This window comes from Notechis scutatus, chromosome 2 (genome assembly GCF_049901735.1).
Source record: "Notechis scutatus isolate UNSWTSFEM ecotype Mainland chromosome 2, rNotScu1.2, whole genome shotgun sequence".
Classification (NCBI taxonomy): Eukaryota; Metazoa; Chordata; class Lepidosauria; order Squamata; family Elapidae; genus Notechis; species Notechis scutatus.
In genome coordinates this window covers 197,087,843-197,110,779 of record NC_142010.1, presented here as the reverse complement: position 1 = coordinate 197,110,779, position 22,937 = coordinate 197,087,843, and the positions used below count along the sequence as shown (strand labels likewise).

Genomic DNA, 22,937 nt, shown 5'->3' with positions numbered 1-22,937 from the left:
AGGACCAATCCTTCTTTTAGTGGACTCTAGCTGTTTCCTGCATTTTTATAGTGTTGTATTCATTGAATATGATCTTAAGTAACAGTATAGTCAAACAGTATGTTATTATTTTCATTTTACTGTTTTAAATTCTTTTATAACATACAATATTTTTATGATAAATTTGTAACGTACCTAGACAATGTTAGTTACTGGGAAGATTTGTAACATAATAAATAGTAAAAAGAAGTATTAATCTGCTTATAAATTAAGTGCCAATTATATTAGTATGGTAGGACTCATGATGAAGTATGGTATGTTAAAGATTCTAGACTCAAAATTAAATTATAATAAAATCAATATGAGTTAATTCCATATATAAACACCATTTTTGATAGATGAGAAATCTATCCAAAAAGATCAAAGATCAAAAGTCACAGAAAAATAAATGATAGCTTAACTTTCATTTAAAAAATTATGAAAAAATAATACATTCTACATCAGCTACTTTTATTAGTATGATCAAAAGAAATGTTTTAATTGGTTTTGTCACCCACCCATTTTTAAAATCAAGGGTAATCTACAAAATAATATTCACAGAAAACTAGAAAAAATGTCTATATATATATACAGGTTGGTATAAAAATGTGGATACCATATTTACTTCAGTATACAGATATAAGAAAGAAATATTCAGGGGATTAAAGAAATGGAAGTAGTATAAAAAGGGGATATGCCATTCCTTGCCCTTTCTTTGTTTCATAACTTTCAAAAATATAAAGATGAGCCTTACTTAAATATTGTAAAAAATAGAAACCGCAAATGTAGATAATTTGTCAATTCAGCATTGCACTAAATTGTCTATGTGGTTTCCAAATCAAAAGAAGGTTGCACAAATGACCCATACAAAAGTAAACAATTAAAATCTACAAAAGGCCAACATTCACTCAGAGTGATTCATTACTGGTGTGGTTATTCTTTCCATTATTTAGGTTACTGCAGGAAAGAGAAAGCTATTCAATATTTAACTGGCTTGATGTATGCCTTGATTCACTCCAAATCAAACATGTTCACCTATATGATGAAGTACTGCTTATTCTCTAAATATTGAAAGGGACCCTATTTCTTTTCATTATGCTCATTTTGGCTTCTATAAATGCTCCATGCAAAGTGATACAGATTGACTGCTCTTACTTCTCTTCAAGTTCTCTCTGCACATGCAATGGACCTGAGGGCAAATCAGCAGGGATTGCTCAAATGAGAATTGTCTAATATTTGTAAATTACTGAGCGCCCATTGGGACTGAAGTGGTATAATAAATTGCCTAAATAAATACATTGCATAAATACATTGCATATATAAATGCCTGGGAAAATGGGACAATGCTCGTGAACGTTAACGTGCGTTTGGAAGCAACACTCCCCAGAGATGGATAGATTGACATTAAAAATAAAGGACAAAGAACACAGAGAATATTATCTAACATGGAATAGATTTTATGAATGGTTAGAGATAAGAGGTAGAAATTAGATAAAGATTAGTGCTATGTATGAATCAAGTATAAAGATGGTTTATAATTATGAATATGCCAATATAATTAACAGAATTACAAATAAGCTAATATAAACAGAAGTCAAAACTATTTTGTTATACTACTACTATTTTTATTAGATGTATTAATATTTCTATTTGTTTTTTCTTTGTTTTTCTGTAAATGATATGCCCTGACAATACACTGTATTCAAAACGTTCATGAATAAAAAAACATACACTAAAAAAGAGGAAGCAACACTCCCCCATTCCTGTCATTTTGGAGACAAATGAAGGTGGGGGGGACCCCAAAAGCAACAAATCGCTAAATCCACACAAAGAGTGAGGGCGGGACGCGGGACGATGGTGAAAATTCAGTCTTTGACAACTGGGCAGACGACGAAGTGCACCTGTCCGTAGGAGTCCTAAAGAAAAGGCTTCGCGTTGATCTCCCAGGTGCGGAGGGTAACGGAGCGAAACGTGCGGCGGCGAAGAAGCCGCCAAACTGACCGGGTGAAGCTCAAGCGAGAGTAAAAAAGTTCAGGTACCAGGTGTGCACAAAATTAAAATAAAGTAAAATAACAATAAATGAAACAATAATTAAAAAAAAACAACAACATTAGATGCTTCTCATTCCAAGCGGCTTAATGACCGGTCCTCTAACTGCAGGGATCTGCAACCTTGGCCACTTTAAGCCTGGAGGCCTTCAACTCCCAGAATTCCCCAGCCAGCTTTGCTAAAGTGGCCAAGGGTTGCAGACCTCCTGCTCTGCCGGGCACCCACGCGGAGGGGGAAGGCGGGATGAGCGCGCGCGGCGCTGTCAGTTACCTGGCGCGCGAGGCGTTGAATTCCGCGGGGTCGCCCGCCCCTCCATTCACCAGATGCTGGAAGGAAACCTGCACGAGCCCGCGAAGAGCCAGAAAGTAAAAGAGCAGCACGAGCGCCGTCGCCAGCTCCGGGAGAGTTTTGCTTGCTCTCCCTGCCGGCTTTTGCTTGCCGTCTCGCTCCTCTTCTTCCTTTCCCCAGCGTGGCTTCGGAGGCTCCTGATGCTGCCACCGCCGTCGCCCTTGCTGCTCCTGCTGCTGCTGGTGGTTGTTATGCAGCGGCGGCGCCAGGCTCCGGAGGCGCCTCACCGCACTGACTGCCGCCGAACTCCGCTCCATCTAGAAATCCTGAGCCGGTCCTTGCTGTAGTCTGGGCTGCCCGCGGTGTTGTGGAAGCCTACGGGAGGCGAGAACGGTCCAAAACTTCTTCCTTCCTTCCAGTATCCCGTCTCCTTCGCGAAAGAGAGAGAGGAGGAGCTTCCTCCGTCCGAAGCGGCCAATCGCCGGGAGCTGCAACAGTTCCAAGAGAAGGGGCGGGCGAAGAAGGAGGGAATCTGAGAGGCCAAAAAAAGAGAGCCTCGCTCCCTTTTCTTTTTTTGTTTTCTCTCTCTCTCTCTCTCTCTCTCGCTCGCTCGCTCGCTCGCTCTCGCTCTCTCTTTCCCTCCCTCCTCTCTCTCTGTTTCTCCCTCCCTCCGTCTCTCTCCCTCCCTCCCTCCCTCCCTCCCTCCCTCTCTGCCTCTCTCTCTCTCTCTCTCTCTCTCTCCCCCTCCTCTGTCTCTCTCTCTCCCCTCTCTGTCTCCCTCCCTCCCTCCCTCCCTCTCCCTCCTCTCTGTCTCTCTCTCTCTCTCCCCTCCCTCCGTCTCCCTCCCTCCCTCTTTGTCTCTGTCTCTCTCTCCCTCCTCTCTGTCTCTCTCACCCCCTCCCTCTCTGTCTCCCTCCCTCTCTGTCTCTGTCTCTCCCTCCTCTCTCTCTCCCTCCTCTCTGTCTCTCTCTCTCTCTCCTCCCTCCCTCTGTCTGTCTCCCTCCTTCCCTCTCTTTCTTTCTCCCCGCCTCCCCTTCACATTTTTGTCCTCCACCCCTCACTCGCTCTCAAAACTCACCCCTCCCCTCTCTTCTACCCAGGTTCTCCCGGGCGCGACCCCCTTCCCCGGTTTTTGCCTTTTCTCCCCCCACCGCGCTCTTTTCTCTCCTGAGCTGAGCTAAGAGGATTTCCTCGGTTCTTTCTGTTCCTGTCATCACCCCTCCGCTCCTGCCCCTCCCTCCTCTCCCCCCCGCCACTAACCTTTCGGACCCAGGGCTGTCTTAATGCATGGGCTTGATGGGCACTTGTCCGTGGGCCCCACGAGCATACTAATCTGTGTAGTCAACCCTTCAATGCACCTTATATCATGTAAATACAGCAACATATTTATGACATTTTATTGCATTTTTTATTAATACTAACATGCAAATATATGTTTCATTTTATCAACCATTTAACATTTTTATTCCTGTGAGTAGTTGTCATAGGGGCCCCAGTACACTGCTTTGCCCAGGGCCCATAATGCTGTCAAGACGGCCCTGTTCATACCTTCCCATGCACCTGAAATCCAAGAGTGGCTAGGGCGGCACATCTTCCTTTTTGTTCTTTGCTGCCTCTTTTCCTCTGCCTTGGCGCTCCTTTCTATGCCCCGTCTTGGGTAAATGAATTGTTTTTGAATGGGGTATGAAACTACGTTCAGAAAACAGGCCCAAGAGATAAAACACTTTTACATGCCATTCAAAAGAGACAACATCAACAAAGAAATTTTCTGACAGAACAATTATTCAGTGGAACAACTTGCCTCCAGAAGTTGTTCCAACACTGGAAGTTTTTATGAAGAGATCTGGACAGCCATTTGTCTGAAATTGTATAGGGTTTCCTGCCTGAGCAAGGGGTTGGACTAGAAGATCTTCAAAGTCTTTTCCAACTCTGTTATTCTATTGTACTCTACTCTAAAAGGTAAAAAGGAAACCTGTTCTGTACGATCCATTAGCATAATTGTAAACATCGCGCCCTGATTGGCCAGGGCGCACAGCGACCTGATTGGCCGAGCGAGCCGCACTGATTGGACCGCCGAGAATCCCCGCGATTGGTGGAAACTAATTGCGGGAGATTCAAAGCGGTGCCATTGGCCGCGGCCGCCGCGGCCAGACAATATAAGCCGCCGCCGATCTCCTGAACCCCGAGTCGATCTCGGGAATAATAAAGAGCTGAAACCAAGTCACTGACCCCTTCTTCCACGGCGAACTAACACTGCGCTGGGATCTGATACCCACTGAGCACGTGGCACCGAGGCTTAGCATCACTTTAACCAAGCTACTGAGGACTGGGAATCGTACATTGATCGGTTCCTGATGTTCCTAGACAATCTCAAGGATGCAACGGGCAGAAAAAAGGGCCGTTTTCCTGACACACTGCGGGCCCGCAGTGTTTAAAATGGGGAAAGCCCTCGCGAAACCCAAGGACGTGAAGGCGATGGACTGGACCGACCTCGAACCACTGCTACAAAGCCACTATGCTCCCGCTGTGCCCACCCTCATCAGACGGCATGACTTCTACCGGCGTGACCAGAGACAGGGTGAGAGCATCAGCGATTTCGTGGCAGACCTGCAAAATCTGGGAGGCATGTGTGGCTTCACGGACATGGACGAGGCATTACGAGATCGCGTCGTCCTCGGGTTCAGGGATCCTGTCCTACAGAGCCGGCTGATGGCAAAGGGCGACATCTCCCTCACCGACGCCCTTGCCGAGGCCACCGCGGCCGAGGCGACCCGAAAGTCAGCGGCCCGAATGCGGAGACCAGACACCGGGGACCGAGCCACAACCTCCGAGGCGACCCCGACGGCCGAGACGCATCCAGAAGCAAGCCGCCGAGTGACCACCACCACCCACCATGGCGACCTCGACTCCACCTCCGACACCACGGACGAAGAGGAGGACATCCATCGACTCCAAACAGAACGAGACCGGCGCGAGCGGCGGAGTCGTAAGTCAGGGCTCCAATGTGCCGGGTGCGGGGGCGACCATCCGCGATCGGAGTGCCGGTTTTTCAATGCGATCTGCCAGCAATGCGACAAGAGAGGCCACATCGCCCGAGTCTGCCACCTCAAGAGAGCTTACAGCCCCCGGCGACGAGACAACAGCGGCCGGAGGCGGGACGGCACCCCCCCCCAGGGCAAGGGACCGCCAAACTGAGAGTCGATGGAACCGGGATGGACGAGGCCGGCAGAACGGCGAGAACCGACAGAGAGAGGAGACCCACCAGACGGTCGTCATTGGCCATTCATCCAGCGCTGACGCCCGAAAGGTATACGTGGAAGTGGGCATCGAGGGCAATCCATGCAAGATGGAGGTGGACACCGGGTCCTACCTCTCCATGGTTGCATGGCGGGAAATCAAGCGCCTGGTGCCCACCATCCACAAGAAGGGACTGGAAAGCCAGAAGTTAATCCTAAAGGACTACCAGGGGAACCGCATCCCCGTAGTCGGAACAGGACACTTTGAAGTTACATTCAAGGGGCGCACAGCAAGGCTTCCCCTGACAGTCGTGGACAGAGACCGACCCAGCCTTTTGGGACTACAGTGGTTTGCGCCGCTCGGGATCGAAGTAACGGGCATCGACCACATCGCAGAGGCAGACTGGGAGGAACAACTCGCGAGGGACTTCCAGGAAGTGTTCGACGGCACCCTAGGCAAGTACCAAGGGCCCCCTATCTCCTTCAGCTTAGACCCCAGCGTCCCCCCGATACGCCTAAAACCGCGGTGGGTACCTTTCGCACTCCGGCCCAAAGATCGACGAGCAGATAGACAAGCTCATCAAACGGGGTCCTAGAGCCAACCGATCATGCCCGGTGGGAAACCCCCATAGTCACCCCAGTCAAGCCCGATGGGTCGGTGAGAATCTGTGGGGACTATAAGGCCACCCTAAACTGCGCCTTACAACAAAGCGCCTACCCCGTCCCAGTAGTGCAGCACCTTCTACACTCACTGGGGGGAGGCAAGGTCTTCGCAAAACTCGACCTGGCGCAAGCCTACCAACAGTTACCGGTCGACGCGGAAACCGCTGAGGCGCAGACCATAGTGACCCACCGGGGGGCTTTTCGCTGCAAGAGGCTCCAGTTTGGAGTCAGCGTAGCACCAGGAATTTTCCAGAGCCTCATGGGGAGACTCCTGCAAGGAATCAAGGGGGTGGTGCCCTACTTCGACGACGTGTTGGTGTCAGCAGCCAACCAAAAAGAACTGGAGGGTCGCCTGAGGGAGGTACTACAAAAATTCAAAGACGCGGGGCTAAAAGTCAAAAAAGTAAAATGCCAGTTGCATACCGAGAGGGTTGAGTTCCTAGGATATCTCCTAGACCGGCACGGAATTCACCCAACCGGAAAAAAAATCAGAGCCATCAAAGAAGCCCCCAGGCCAAGGAATAAAACGGAACTGCAAGCGTTTCTTGGGCTGATTAACTTCTATAATGTTTTCCTACCCCAGAAGGCGACCGCAGCGGAACCACTGCATAGGCTGCTGGATAAAACAGCCACCTGGACCTGGGGGAAATGAGAGGAAGCCACCTTCAACCAAACCAAGGACCTGCTCACATCGGATGCCGTCTTCATCCAGTACAACGAGACCCTCCCATTGACAGTCACGTGTGACGCATCACCATTCGGGATCGGGGCGATCCTCAGACACACACTCCCGAACGGAAACGAAGCACCCATTGCCTTTTACTCGAGAACCCTATCAAAGCTGGAAAGGAACTATAGCCAACTCGACAAGGAAGCCCTGGCAATCATCGCCGCCGTCAAAAGGTTCCACGAGTACCTCTACGGCAGGACATTCACCATCATCACAGACCACAAACCACTGTTGGGTATCCTGGCAGGAAACAAGGCCACCCCAAACATTCTATCTCCAAGAATGACAAGGTGGTCTGAATTCCTCGCCGCCTACAGTTAACGGCTGACCCATCAACCCGGCAAAACAATCGCACACGCAGGCGCCTTGAGCCGCATGCCGCTACCTGACCTGGACGCCGACCCAGCACCCACAGCATCCACCCTGAGCATCAAGGCCATACCCAACCTCCCCCTAACCGCGTCAGACATTGCCCACGAAACAAATAAAGACAAAGGTCTGGCGCGGGTGTTGCAATGCGCGGAGAAAGGGTACCCACATTCAGGACTTTCAGGAACAAACAAACGGAACTTTCCACCCAAAAGAGTTGTATAGTATGGGGGACAGGGTTGTCATCCGGAAAAATTACAAAAAGGTTTTTGGACTTGTTACACAAGGGGCACCTGGCATCGTCAGGTAAAGCTGGTGGCCAGGGATGGACAAACAATCGAAGCCTGGGTGGCAAACTGTAAGCAATGCCAAGAATCCAGGCCAAGCCCACCCGCCGCCCCAGTCCTGGAATGAGAAACCCCCAGGGACCATGGTCCAGGATACACATAGATTTGCTATACCCACAAAAGGACACACGAGATGCTTACTCCAATTGGCTGGAGGTAGCATGAGAACTACCACCACCGAGGCCGTCATCAAAGAACTAAACAGACTATTCTCAACCCACGGCCTCCCAGATGTAATTGTGTCAGATAACGGGCCACAGTTCACCGCACTGGAATTTGAAAAATTCCTAGAGGAACGGGAATACAGCACCCCCTGACAGCGCCGGCACATCCGGCGGTGAACGGTAGGGCGGAACGAATGGTCCAATTCACCAAAAAAACAATTCAAAAATTCGAAACCGGGGACATGCAAGAGAAAATAAATAAACTACTTTTCATCCAACACATAACACCTAACACAACGACCAACAAGAGCCCCGCAGAGCTACTAATGGGGAGGAAACTAAGATCCCCCCTAGATAGGCTGCACCCCATGTACAACCCCGAAAAACCCACCGACTCATCAAGCAGGTACCGAACATTTACACCAGGAGACGCGGTATATGCAAAAAAACCTTAGAGGGGACCCCCTCTGGATACCGGCAACGATAACCCAGGCAACGGGTCCCCGCTCGTACCGGCTACAAACAACCGACGGACGAGCATGGAAACGACACATCGATCAAATAAGATCGAGAACAACCACGGGAAACACAACCGACACGCAAACAGACAGAGACATAAACCCAGAAAGGGAAGAAAACCACCCCAGCACCGACCAAGAGGGGAGGGAAAGCCCCGGGAACCAACCCCAACCAGAAAGAAACCAGGAATACTTACCAACCGAAGCAGGAATAGACAGCCAGCTCGAAGCCTCACCAGGAAGAAACAGCCAAGCCAGCTCAACCAGCCCAGAAAGACCGGACAGGAGCGGTAACACCAGCAGCTCGACCAGCCCGGGTAGACCGGAAGGAAGCTGCGATGAAAGGCCCGGCTCACCCTTCCAGGCGGTTCCATCTACGAGGCAGAGAGCAACACAGAACCCGCCCGAACCGCCCGAAGGCCAGACATCAACTAACCTGCGCAGGTCAAGTAGGCAAGTACAGAGCCCCGCCTACTTACGGGACTACGTCACGTAGGACCGTACCAAGAGGGGAGGGGTGTTCTGTACGATCCATTAGCATACTTGTAAACACCGCGCCCTGATTGACCAGGGTGCAGGGCGACCTGATTGGCCGAGCGAGCCGCACTGATTGGACCGCCGAGAATCCCCGCGATTGGTGGAAACTAATCGCGGGAGATTCAAAGCGGTGCCATTGGCCGCGGCCGCCACGGCCAGACAATATAAGCCGCCGCCGATCTCCTGAACCCCGAGTCGATCTCGGGAATAATAAAGAGCTGAAACCAAGTCACTGACCCCCAAGCCTTCTTCCAACAGCAAACTTAACAAAACCAAAAGACTAGACCACCCACATTGCCAGCAATCCACACTCAGATAAGCAAGGGTCCTTGGTGCTTTGTGAGCTTCCTTGTTTTCTTGCAGATGTTTCATTATCCAAACTAGGTAACATCAGTGCTGGTGGGATGTTACCTACCCACCAGCACCAATGATGTTACATAGTTTGGCTAATGAACCATCTTTAAGAAACCAAGGAAGCCCAGAGAGCACCAAGTGCCCCTCGTTTTAACCCTAAGCTACATTTTTTAAAAATTGGTATCAGAAAGCAGAGATGAACAACCAATCAACTGCAAACAATCAAACAGTAACCAATAGTCTAATCAAGGAATTACCAAGGAGAAAACAATACCTTCATCAATTCTGACAGGGCAAGCTACTGTTTATAAACAAAGAGCAAACCCCATTGCCTTCTAGCATTGAAGATGGTACCTAGCCAAATAACCTGCAAGAAAATAATCCAGGTTAGAGAGTATCAAGGACTCCACAGTCAATAAACAATTTTGTTTACCAGCCTCCTGGACAGGTGTTTTCTTATTAGTTCCTCAAACTTGCAGAGGTTTCAAATCCTTACCAAATAGTAAACCCATCTATGATGATAGATTACTTCTTCACTAATCCTTAAAGCAAAAGCAAATAAACACAGTACTGTAGAATGATAAAGAACGTTACTAGGCTCAGTTGTGGTCCTAAGTCAAGGACTACCTGTACTGAAGCCCTTATACAGCATAAAAAAAGATTCCTAGAAATTCATAAATTTATTTCCCAGTAAACAAGTTATCAGTCTTTTTTTCTAATAGTTTCATGGATGCTGTACACACATCTCCAATACTAGATATAAGTTGGTTGACTCTTCCTGGTATGGTAAAAGCTGCCAGACACTAACAATGATGTATGTTAAATATCAAAAGAATTTCTATTTCCTTTTTTAGAATTAAAGGGAATATAATCTTAAAAAATTGAGGAGAGGCTGCAAGATTTTTTTTTGCAAGAACACTGGTGCTCTTAGCCATCACAGGAATATCTCCTTTTGATCTTAGTGTAGCTTACCTCAGAACAGGCATGGACAGAATTACCTTATTAAGCCTACCTACAATCAGGTTGAATAAATCAATATTATGGTCCCAATATTATAAAATGGTCAACTTAGTTGATTTTGTATTGGTAGTGATTTCTCACTGCACCTAAGAAAAGCAGACCACTGATATTTAGAATCTTAAATTCTCAGCCCCTGGCAAGATATGAACCTATTAGTTATATTGTCACATGGGTTATTTGTGACTATGTGCTGTTAACATTGACAAAGAACTGTTTATATATACGTAAATCAAATCTGGTCCACATTTTTTCCTGAAAGTTGTGAAACACAAAAAGGTTTTAACACTACCATAAACACTCACCAATGAAGGAATTTGTTTTTGAACATTAATGCCAGTTCCCAGAGCTTGTACTAAAAGTTCAGGAACTGAAAATGATACCAATTGGCCACTCAGATGTTTGCAACTTTTGTGCTTTCATCTTATATATGATCATCTGTGCAAAAAGACTATATAGCTGCCCGGAGTCACTTCAACAGTGAGGGGCAGCGTATCAATTAAATTGAATTTATAATTTATAGCTAATTCTACGTTATATATAGCAGGGGTATTAAATTGGTGGTCCGCAGGCCAGATGCATCACACACAAGCCACACCTACTGCAGCTCTGCAAAGGAAAAAGACATTGCGAAGCATCACATGATAGCAACATGACGCGGCGAGTTTGATACCCGTGTTATACAGAAATATCTGTTGCCCATGTCGAAGTGAACAGAACTGTAGTCTTGTAACTTAGATATATTTGTTTTGTATCTCATCTTTAATTCAGAGCCAAAAGATGCACAACTAAAGCTCTCTTCACCTATTTTCCCTACAACAACCGCTCTACAAGATAGGGTGCTCCATCCACCTGGAGTGAAGTCCAATACATTTGGGAAGTTTTAATACAAGTAATGCACATGATCTATTATCTCCCAGCTTCCTTATTCCTTGTTGGATGACTGTTGCTTACAACATCCCATATCCATTTTCTTTTGGCCAAACTAGAAATCTTGATATTGCTGCTAACCGGGGGTGGGATTCAAATTTCTTAACAACTGGCTCTGTGGGCGTGGCCTAATTTGTGGGTGTGGCTTGGTGGTCATGTGACTGGCTGAGCATGGTTTGGTGGTCATATGACCGGCTGGGTGTGGCTTGGTGGTCACGTGACTGGGTGAGTCAAAAGATAGAAACTCACTTTAACAATGCTTTTGGTGCAGGGTTGGACTAGATGACCTCCGAGGTCCCTTTGAGTCCTGGGTTGCTGTGCTGTTTCAAAGCATCTATGAAGCTGCGTCTAGTGCCAGGGTTTGTGGTCCTTCCTCTCCTTTTTCTTCCACCCCCTCCCTCCCTCTATCCATCCATCCATCTACCCACTTTCCTTTCCCTTCCCCCTTTCTCCCTTCCCTCCCTTTCTTTCTTTCTCCCATTCCATCCCTCCCTCTTTCTTTTTCTTCTTCCTTTTAAGAGAAAGAAAGAGAAAGAAGAGAAAGAAAGAAAGGAAATAAAAGAAGGAAGGAAGGAAGGAAGGAAGGAAGGAAGGAAGGAAGGAAGAAAGCGAGCTACCATGTATCTCTATGCATAATATATTTTCAGCTGGAATCTCTTTCTACTTAAACCAGGAGTCCCCAAACTTGGCAACTTTAAGACTTGTGGACTTCAACTCCCAGAATTCTCCAGCCAGCATAGCTGGCATAGCCGGCTGGAGAATTCTGGGAGTTGAAGTCCACAAGTCTTAAAGTTGCTAAGTTGCCTCCCTGGAGCCTCCTAAGAGCAAAAATGGGATGAGGGGCAGCGCCAACACCCCCTCCCCCGTACCCTGTTTTCTGCCTAGAAAGCCTCCCTGGAGCGTCCTAAGAGCGAACACTGTGTGGGGGAGTGGAGCCGGGGGGGCTCACACCTTATTTTTGCTCCTAGGAGGCTACCTTACACTTACCTGGGAGCCAAACTGGCCTTGTGGGGACTTCTGGGAGAGGAAGGGTGGGAGGGGTCAGCTGTTCTTCAGAACTACTGGTTTGCTGAACTGGATGTAAAATTAACATCTGGTTTGGGTGAACCGGTCTGAACCAGTAGAATCCCACACTGGCTGGCTGAGGAACTCTGGAAGTTGAAGTCCACAAGTCTTAAAGTTGCCAAGGTTAGAAGGGCGAGAGAGAGGAACTGGGCTGCATGAGTGGTAGATTGGTGGTAGCGGGCCGCAGCCCAGGGGTTGAGGACTCCTGCCCTAAAAAAATCAGAACCAATTGATTAAAACAATAAGAAAACAGGTTTAGGCTACTTGCAGCCAGTAGCAACAGTGGCAACCATAATATACAGTCAAAACAACCACCTCCAGCTTTTCTGTAGATGTCTTGGGAATTCATTTCCCAAAATGCCGAGACAGATCATCTGGAGAGCATTAGATTAAGGAAGATGACTTAGTATTGTTGTTTAAACTAGTGGGGGAGAAGCTAGCCTGAGGAATAAAAGCCATTTTATAGCTAAATCATGCCAATTACAGTGATCACAAGCTGCATTGACAGGAATTCCCTCGTGATAGTCATGAGAGTTAACTAATCCTAAGGAAAAATGAGAAAACCTTTCATAGCTCAGCCAGACCCTGGATGTATAGGAACTGGTAAGACTCAGAATTTTTGTTTGCTAGGTTTTATATTAAATTTCAGCTCTGTAGAATTCCTGATTTCTGAAAAATAAATTTGATGCAATTGATGGAGTCATTATTTCACTTCAATGCATAATTTACGACTTTGCTATTAAACAATACCACACTTTTGTTTTTAGACTATTGTGAAATCAGATGTTAGTGTTTTAAAATTTAGTATTAAAACTAACTAACATTCTATGTATCTATAACAGGCAGTCATCAAAACGAATGAATTTTTATGGTGCTTTTGTTTGTTGCTGCTTTTTAATTGTGCAATCTTTGTTTGAAATAAAGTTAAATGAATGAATGTTCTTTTGATTCTGATCTTGCAGAATATTAGCCTCTTTACTGCCTTTAATTGGATTTACATAGCGTAATTGCAGCTGACCCAAAGTGTGTATATATTTTTCTAAGGCTGAAGTCACACAAATTAGATTAAACCATTCAGCTTGATTTAGTATGGATGATTGATTTTCTTGGGTATTTATACAAATGACAACAAAACAAATCCATTGAGAGGTTTGAGATATGATTACATTAGAGAAAGCATATCTTAACAAAGCTCATTACTATTCCTTGATTAAGAATATATACAAAATGAAATGAGTGTATTTCTGTTCAAGTTATGGAGTTTTTTCTATGTTCCTTCACCACAGTTCCTCCTATATCTCCACATTTGCTCAAGCCACTTTCTGAATCAGATTTAGAGAATACACAGAACATGCAAAAAGAGAGAAATAGGTTCTGTTGAGAGATACCAGTCTTGTAGCATGGACATTTAATTTTGTTTATATATATATATTATTTCCCTGTAGACTCAGTTGTTCCACTCCATATTAAATACATTGTGTGATATGGTTGTAAAAATATTAGTCTGGTCCGGAGTTATCAGAAGCTACATGAATCAAAGATCTGAAATCCTTTTACTTGTTATAACTTGAACCATATTTCTTCAGTTTATAAATAAAAGGGGTTTGGCATTCAGATACCATTGAAAACTGGATAATCTGCTGTTGACAGCAAAATTTAATTGGAAGAATTTAATTAGAGTCCTGTTTTTGTCTTTCTGATACTGATTAGAAAGCATTTGTCCAGCAAGCTTGAATTGATTGGCAGCTGCTCTCCAGTTTACTCCGTAAGTAAAGGCCTTTCACATTCTTCTGCGAGTTGTTTCATTTTTAATTGAATTGTTGCATTCAATGGGCAGATCATATGTTCTAAGTACCACCTCTTTGAAATATGTAAACAGAATGATCAAGCTAATTATCACACGAGCTTTCTTTTTGAAATGAAAACAGCCTTCTGGGAAGAATCAAATTAGTGTTCTTTAAATAACAGTGTGCAGTATAGTATTTTTTCAAATGCACAAAGGCCATGCTTATAAGGGATCTGCACAAGCCCTAACAAGCACGTCAGAAAGCACCAGGCAGAGATAATAGGAGGAGATGTTTCTATGGAAGCTGAGTGTTTCATTTCTACTAAGGCCTCAGGCAGAATTACCATGGAGGGCTATTCTCAGCAACTGGAAATGAGCAGCAGCAAAAGGCTGAAGTAGCTGATAGAAATCATAGAACAGAGGTCTCCGATCTTGTCAAGTTTAAGACTTGAGGAATTCTGGGAGTTCAAGTCCACAAGTCTTAAACTTGACAAGTTTGGGGGGCCCTGTCATAGAATCATAAGTCTGGAAGGGACCTTGGAGGCCCACTAGTCCGGTGGTCACCAACCAGTGGGCTACCACCACTGGTGGTCTGTGAGAAAATTTTGGTGGTCTGCAGAGAAATGTCACCCCCAAAGCACCTCCCAAAGCTATTAATTAATTAATAGCCCAATTAATTCAGGCTGTGCGGGAACACAAGGCTGTGCCGCCCACATGGCCTGCGGGAACACAAGGCTTGTGTCGCTTGCATTGCAAACAACATGAGGTAGTGAGGGAAGGGAAGGAACTTGCCCCACGCACCCCATGCGCCTTGCCTGGCCACCGGGCTGCTTCTTTCCACTTCTTTCTTCTTATGCTTTTGGCTGCATGCAAGGAAAGCAGCAAAAGTCTTTCTTTCTCTCCCCCAAACTCTGCCAGAAATGAGTCTTTGGGACCCTGCAAGGCATCCTGCTCCAAGAGGCTGCACCGACACAACAAGTCTCACAAAGACTCATTTCTGGCAAAGTTTGGGGGAGAGAAAGAAAGACTTCTGCTGCTTCTGCTGCTTTCCTTGCATGAAGCCAAAAGTCTCTCAGTCTTTCTCTCTCTCTCTCTCCCTCCCTCCCTCCCTCCCTGAGAACGGAGCTGGAGACAGTATCCTGAGATCCCAAATAAAGAATGATTGATCAGTAGGAAAATGGGGGGGGGGGATTTTCCTGCAGATTTTTTGGGGGGATTTTCCCAGGGTCTCTGGTCCACGGGATTTAAAATTATGAATTTGGTGGTCCCTGAGGTCCAAAAGATTGACAACCCCTGCTCTAGTTTAACCAAGACGGGAGTCCCTTATACCATTCCCTGACCACAGCACCAACCACAACACTGATAAAGCCTGCTGGATCATTCATAACCCTTATAAAATCTTGTTGGTGGAAAGGAGAAAAAAAAGTACTTTAAAAGGGAAACATTTAAAGAGACTTTTAGATTTCCTCGGACGGTTGGGGATGAGAACATGGCATGATGATGCTTGTGCTATAGTTACACTGAAACACCTTCATGCTGCTGAAAAGTAAGACTATAGTTTTGCATTTCATTTCAAAAATTCCATGGAAATATACTGTACAGACCAGACATTGCTCTATTTGTTTTGTTTTGTTTAGGTGGGGCCTGAACAAAGCAAGATGCCTAGGGGAGAGCATTTCCTAGATGGCAACTTTGGTAGAGGGAAGGGATATACTTCTCTTTCTGCAGAAGAGTAAGCATTTTGGGACATTTCCCCCCCCCTCCCCAATTCAGTGTGAAATATGTGCTTTTCATTTGGGGAAAGGGCAACAGAAGTGAGTGCTTGTCTTCTTTCGTCCTATTTTGACTCCCTGGTACTATATATCAGAGGTGGTATTCAGCAGGTTCTGACCTGTTCTGGAGAACCGGTAGCAGAAATTTTGAATAGTTTGGTGAACCAGCAATTACCACCTCTGAATGGCCCCACCTCCATCTATTCGCTGCCTCCCGAGTCCCAGCTGATCGGCTGGGTCTTCTTTTGCTGCCCTGCACAGGAGAACGGAGCTGGAAAGCAGGTTAGTGGGGTGGGGAGGGAATGGGATTTTGCAGTAACCTTCCCCCAGAAATGGGGAGGGAATGGGGATTTTGCATTATCCTTCCCTTGCCACGCCCACCAAGCCACACCCACCAAGCCACGCCCACCGAACTGGTAGTAAAAAATTTTGAAACCCACCACTGCTACATATGGTTCACTTGTGGAATTGCAGAGGCATTTAACGATTGCTACCCACTTCATTGTGGGATTGAAAATATATAGCAAAGTTTATGGTAGATTGTACTATGAACTAACTATGGGTAAGCATTTCAACACCAGGAAATGCAACCAACTTTTATCCACATTTGTACAGGATTACAGGTTATTTTACAGAGATATGGGAGCTCTGTTACCAAAGCAACGAAGGGAAACGTTTTAAGTCCACAACAAGCAGGCAGTATTTGTAAGTGGCTGCGATAGCACTTCCCTAATTCACAAAAATATAAGAAAGGAGAGGAAGTATAGCACAATCAGAATTGCAAGATTCTCAATAAATGCAGTTTCAGCCTTCTTCTAAAGTTGATTTCTTGGTCCTGTCTACCAAGACACTGGCAGACATTTCCTGATTTTTTTATAGTTGCTAAATAATTATATTTAATAAAATAAATAGGTATGCTTGTCATTTATATATCAACTCATTGGCAATTTACAGCATATATCACAAAAATACCATAACTGAATATAAGATATTATAATAGATGATATAATACAGTGCAATAAACTAATACGATAGTCTGATCAAGGCCAGAATCCCCCGGAGACAGGCTGAGTTAACCTCCACACCATACCTTTTCACACCTTCCTGTAGAGTTGTAGATTAATAGAGATATTACATTTAGATTTTCTCTGAGTGATACCTCAGCTTCCTGTCTCTATCTTTGACAGACAGAACATGGAATTAATCATGAATTTCTAACATATAGTTTTTAATAGATAAATGAAATTTATCTGAATTCATTTGAATATTAATACATTCCTTATAAAACTATGTGTTTATTAATAACAACTGTTATTTTATCTGCACTTAAATGATAAAGCTATATTTTGTAAAGCATGAAATCTCTTTTTCCTCTGCATGTACCTTTGAAATGTAGAATAGTTATTCCAAATCCTTAGCAGTAATTAGATCTATTTGTCTTTTTCAACAGGGCTACAGGTATTGGAATTCTAATAGTTCTTCTTGCAGTTTTACTGATTCTTGGCTGTTGGTGTTGTAAAAGGCACAGTGGTTATACAAGGCTTTTGGTAAGGATAAACTGCCTTCTTATTGCTTATTCATTAGACCCACCTCTTTGAACACTTCTAAATTTCTACAAAATATGCTAAACTCAAGCCTGCTTAGAATCCATACTATCTGATTCAGGTGATGTTCCTCTTTTTCCTTGATACATAAAAATATTCTGTAATGAATCACTGCCAAAGGAACTACACTCTGGTGTGGAGCTGTTTAAATATCCTTTTGTAATTACATTCACATAATGTGCTTAACTGGTGAGCCACAATCTTGTTCGCTACATTTGGACAACAGCTCAACTGGCACTTCATTGATTTTGTGGAGAGTGTGTTCATAGTTTTGCTATTTGTTTTTATCAATTTATATGGCTGTCCATCTCACCAATGTATGTATGTATATATATGTGTGTGTGTGTGTGTGTGTGTGTGTGTGTATACAAACACACACACACACATATATATACAGACATAAACATACACACACACACACACACACACACAGTTTCCCCAAAAATAAGACCCCGTCCGCTTTGTTGCACCTGCTTGCACAGGGCAGGGTGAGACGCATGAGTAAAAATCAAGTGAAGGTGGGGATAGGGAGGGTGGGGAGCTGCTTACCTTTGGACAGTTGCAACCAGACCTTGCACACGCTGACACCTGCCTCCCCTTGCCTGCCGACTTCTTCTGCAACTGCTTGCAGCCACTTGTGCACATCACCCAAGGGTGGGATTCAAATTTCTTAACAACCTGTTCTGTGGGTGTGGCCTAATTTGTGGGTGTGGCTTGGTGATCATGTGACTGGCTGGGCATGGCTTGTATGTAAATATAAATATTTATATAAATATTGATTTTTTTAATAAAAAAGCAACTTTTACCCAAAATCAGGCAATGCAGGCAGGCAGATTGAATTGCTCACAGAAGCACAGATTCATTCAGAGATCTATCTTTCTGCAATCAGCTACCTGAGTCTGTCACATACAATTTGTTTGTAAGCAAACTCAAAATTTGCTAGCAAGCAAACTCACAAAATTAACTCACAACATACTATTTATGTAAATATTGAATTTTTTATAAAAAAGGAGCAACTTTTACTCAAAATCAGGCAGAGCAGGCAGGCAGATTGAGTTACCTCACAGAATCACAGATTCACTCTATCTTTCTGCCATCTGCTACCTGAGTCTGCACTGAATAATAGAAGCTTCAGGCTCAGCTTTGCTTTTAGATTAGCTAGAAAGCAAGAAATCCCACTGTTTCCTGCTTTCCAGCTAATCTAACTCTCTCGGCACAGCAGAACAGCTGATGGTCGGGGGAAAAAAAGGAAAAATAGCAACTTAGCAGGCAAGTTTGATAGCAGACATGCCAGGTAAGGAGTGAATGGGCGGGGTGGGGCGGGGCGAGCCAGGGATGTGATTTGCCAGTTCTCTGGCAGGTAGAATTCCACCCCTGGTGAGAATGCATTTTGCACATGTGTGTAGACCATTTCCTAAAAACCTCAGCTGTGCTGCCCAGACAGCCTGACATGCGCTGCGCGCGGGTGCACAGTGTTTGAAAATCCTCTTCTTTCCTGCTTTTTCAACCTCAGCTGTGCTGCACAAAGCAGCTGAGGTTGAAAAAGCAGGAAATAAAGGACAGCCAAGAGCCCAGGCAAGCAGCTGGGCCAAACAGAGCAGAAGACACCGAACCAGTTTGGTGTTTGCTGCTCTTCAGAGCTACCAATTCTATAGAACTGGGCCGAACCAGTAGCATCCCACCCCTTGACATCACCCCTGGCCTCCATTTCACCATCAGAGGCTTTCAGGAAAGGCCTGTGCAGCCCATGAAAGAGCTCTGGATCCGGAGCTCTTTTATCAGCTGCAGAGGCCTTTCCTGAAGCCTCTGACGGCGAAATGAGGCTGGGGGAGGGTGCCACGTGCATCAATTCGGAACACATTTCTCAGATGCAGGAAAGGCCTCTGATAGCAAAATGGAGGCCGGGAGCGACATGCTCAAGCGGCAACAAGTCTCCACTGAAGTGGGCCGGCAGCGGCCACACGGGCTCCTGTTCAGCGGGGCTGTTGGTGCTACCACCACAAGATAATATTCCTCAATGCATCCTTCACCAATAGTGTGAACTTCACTCTTCTAGTCTCTTGCAGGGAAAATAACCAGGTCTTCAAGGCTTTCTAAAAGAGAAACAGAATTGGGGCCAACCAAATCTCAAGGCAGTATGATACTCTAGAGTGCAGGTACACCTATTCTTTGGGCCCCATTATATGACAATCCCGAAAAGATGGATCTGGAGCATGCTCCTCTGTTGACATGATGGAATTGATAGTAATTGTGTGAATAAGACAGTCTTTCAAAAGTGCTGACCCTATGTCATGTAGGAATTTGTGCGTAATAACCAGTACTTTGAAGTATACCTGGAAGCAAATAGAAGGCGTGTTTGGGATGGAACAACAAATTAGATTCAGTTACAAATCAGATTTGATTTAATTAAGAATATGTTGAAACAATTACTACTTCAATATATTCTCATTGCTGTAATATGCAAAATTATGGTTTGCTGGCAAATTTGGATGGCTCTCCGAGAGCTGCACCCAAATTTTTAAGAGATCTAAACTAGTGGTCGCCAACCGGTGGGCTGTGAGAAAATTTTGGTGGGCCGCAGAGAAATATCACCTCCAGAGCACCCCCCAAAGCAATTAATCCAGGCTGCGCAGAAACACAAGGCTGTACCACCCACATGGCCCATGGGAAACCTCCCCGCCCACTCACTCCTTACACGGCAAACTTGCTTGCTAAGTTGCTATTTTTGCTTTTTCCGACCATCATCTGTTCTGCTGTGCTGGGAGATTTAGATTAGCTGGGAAGCAGGAAATGGTTGGATTTCTTGCTTTCTAGCTAGTCTTTAGATCTTCAGCTCTGCTTTTAAGCACAGCCGAAGCTCCCTTAGGACTGAAGGTTCTATTATTCAGTGCAGACTCACAGCAAGGAAATTTGAAAGACTGAGCTAGCCGATGGCAGATAGATAGATCTCTGAATGAATCTGTGATTCTGTGAGCAACTCAATCTGCCTGCCTGCTTTGCCTGATTTTGGGTAAAAGTTGCTCTTTTTTTATAAAAAAATTCAATATTTATATAAATATTTATATTTACATGCCCAGCCAGTCACATGACTACCAAGCCACACCCACAAATTAGGCCATGCCCACAGGACCAGTTAGTGGTCCCTGGGATTTAAAATTATGAGTTTGGTGGTCCCTGAGGTCCAAAAGGTTGGCGATCCCTGATCTAAACCACAGGCCTTCAGGTTGGGAACATCTGATCCACACTAAGCCTGAACAGCCACTGATGCTGGGCCTGGGCACAAATGCAGCTATGAGTTGAGTTACTGAATAGCCATTTTCCCATGAATCATTTTGCAATAACATAATCAGAATGCATTATCTCTTCTTGCGGAAAAGTGTTTCTAATGTTGCAGTATGTTTTCCTCCTTTGCATTTCAAGATCCCTTTCGTATCTCTTTTTTTCTATTCACTTGATTAATACTCTGCCTTTTTGTTCTGTTGAACTCTTTCTAATATTGGTCTTTGTGCCAAAGAGTAAGAATTTTGGATTGGCCTCCCTGACCACCTCCGAAGGCAGAAGCTCCCTCAGTGACTTCAAGCTGCCCTTGCGGGAATACACCAGCAGCTATAGTCATGTGGTAAGATGATTGCTATCATTACTTTTGATAAATGCTTTAGGGGGGTACAGTTTAGACAGTTAGTTTAAAAAGAGAGTTAGGAGAGATATGTGTCCTAAATGAGAATGGGCTGGATTTAGGCTGGTGAATATAATACTAAAATAAAAAATAAAGTAAAAATTCTGTCTGCTTTCATTCTCCTAGCAGTCAATACACATTATATATAGCAATAGCACTTAGATTTATATACCGCTCTACAGTGCTTTACAGCTCTCTTCAAGCGGTTTACAGAATCAGCATATTGCCCCCAACAATCTGGTCCACATTTTACCGACCTTGGAAGGATGGAACTCTGAGTCAACCTTGAACCTGGTGAGATTTGAACTGTCAAATTGCAGGCAGCCGGTAATCAGCAGAAGTAGCCTGCAGTACTGCAGTCTAACCATTGCGCCACCACCCAATTTTGCAGAAAGCTTGTGCAAAATAGATATCCAGTCCCTTCAGACTTACATTTTACTTATAAACATGTTTCCATTTTTATTGAATATATTCAGTTACCATTGGCATTGTTGATTGTCCAATGGTGATCAGATTATTACACTTATTTACTTGTTCGTAAACTACTTACAGATTTGTACTGCAGCATAATTTCATCCAACTCTTGGATGAATTACAGAGCAGTTACTTTCCCTCATTTTATGATTGTGTTTTGGGGTTTTGGCTTCAAGAAAAACAGTCCTGGAGAGCCAAACACTGCTATGTACATGCAAATGTTCCTTTTTGCCCTGTTAGTACTTGACAGCAGGTCCCTCCAAAGAAAGAGAAGGGCAGGATGGGAAAAAGAAACAGATTTAAGTGGTTACTTAAGTGAGACATCTTTGTATTGTCAGTCAAAATGTATCTTGTACATTTTGACTGACAATACAAGGATGTCTGCCTTAATTACTTTTTAGTTTTGGCTATTTAGCCAAATTGTTTAATCTACAAGAAATTGTGTTTTAAAACTTTGAATTCTAATTCAGCTATGATGTTCTAATTCAGCTATGCTGTTACTAAATTCATTTTTGAAATTCCTTTTCTTAAGCTGCCACCTTGAGGTCAGTGACAAGATCGTCTGGGCACTTGAAATATTCTATTGATTTCTGGACTTCTGTCCTTTTTGAAGTCAATTGTACCCAATTAATTTATTATTTTCTCTAATTTATCCAGTTTGTCCAATGGAAAGATTAATAAATTAGGTCCTCTAAAACAGGGGTAGGGAAACTTGGCTCTTTTATCACTTATGGACTTCAACTCCCAGAATTCCTGAGTGAGCCATAAAAGGTTCTCCATCCCTGGCCTACTGGTTTTTCAGTTGTGGGGGAAATCAATTTTTGACTGGAATGGGACTGTTTAATATACAAATGTAGGACATATTCTTTATGAATATAAAGAATATACAAATGTAGGACATATTCTTTATGAATATAAAGAATATACATATAAAAATTTTATACCAGCATTGGGAATTGTACTTTGCTTTTCATATTATTAACTTCTCCCTTACTCAACTTTCATTGACACAGGTGCCAGATGCCCCACCAGCCTATGATAAGAGCTCCAGCAGCCTGTTGCCACCACCCTATGCACCATAAGCAGGAGGAATTAATTAAGTTCTTGCTTACTTTAAGTAATTTCTAGGAGCATATGGGAGAGAAAATACAAGCTAATATGAATATTTTCAGAAATACTTGCTTAAGAAAATGTAACTGTCCTCTTTTGCATGACATGCCTAAGATGTTGAAGCTATAGCCTATGTATCTTCATTTTATATATCGTCATTCAATATAAGATTAACAGTAACATACTATATCATTTTTATATATATAATAAATATTACAAAAAAACAAAAA

The 22,937-nt window shown here is 44.4% G+C and overlaps 2 protein-coding genes across 2 annotated transcripts in view; one reads left to right on the top strand and one right to left on the bottom strand.

The window, feature by feature from the left end:
- Nucleotides 1-2,789, bottom strand: part of ERMP1 (endoplasmic reticulum metallopeptidase 1) — a 39,669-nt gene extending 36,880 nt beyond the window's left edge. The window contains exon 1 of the mRNA XM_026675953.2: nucleotides 2,338-2,789. Coding sequence (XP_026531738.1) covers nucleotides 2,338-2,672 — 335 coding nt within the window. The 5' untranslated portion in view covers nucleotides 2,673-2,789. The remainder of the gene's footprint in view (nucleotides 1-2,337) is intronic.
- Nucleotides 2,790-12,726: 9,937 nt separating this feature from the next.
- MLANA (melan-A) lies at nucleotides 12,727-22,937 on the top strand. Its single transcript, XM_026671686.2, has 6 exons — nucleotides 12,727-12,888; nucleotides 13,996-14,050; nucleotides 15,709-15,803; nucleotides 17,294-17,390; nucleotides 20,962-21,066; nucleotides 22,611-22,937. Exons 3-6 carry the CDS (start codon nucleotides 15,730-15,732, stop codon nucleotides 22,677-22,679), a joined length of 345 nt encoding a protein of 114 aa, XP_026527471.1. The 5' UTR covers nucleotides 12,727-12,888; nucleotides 13,996-14,050; nucleotides 15,709-15,729; the 3' UTR covers nucleotides 22,680-22,937.

Excerpts from the sequence above, each read along its gene's own strand:
- MLANA (XM_026671686.2), top strand. The coding sequence starts at position 15,730 with ATGCCTAGGGGAGAGCATTTCCTAGATGGCAACTTTGGTAGAGGGAAG. Across the intron at positions 15,804-17,293 it reads ACTTCTCTTTCTGCAGAAGA|GGCTACAGGTATTGGAATTC; the intron begins GTAAGCATTTTG and ends CTTTTTCAACAG. Across the intron at positions 21,067-22,610 it reads CCAGCAGCTATAGTCATGTG|GTGCCAGATGCCCCACCAGC; the intron begins GTAAGATGATTG and ends TCATTGACACAG.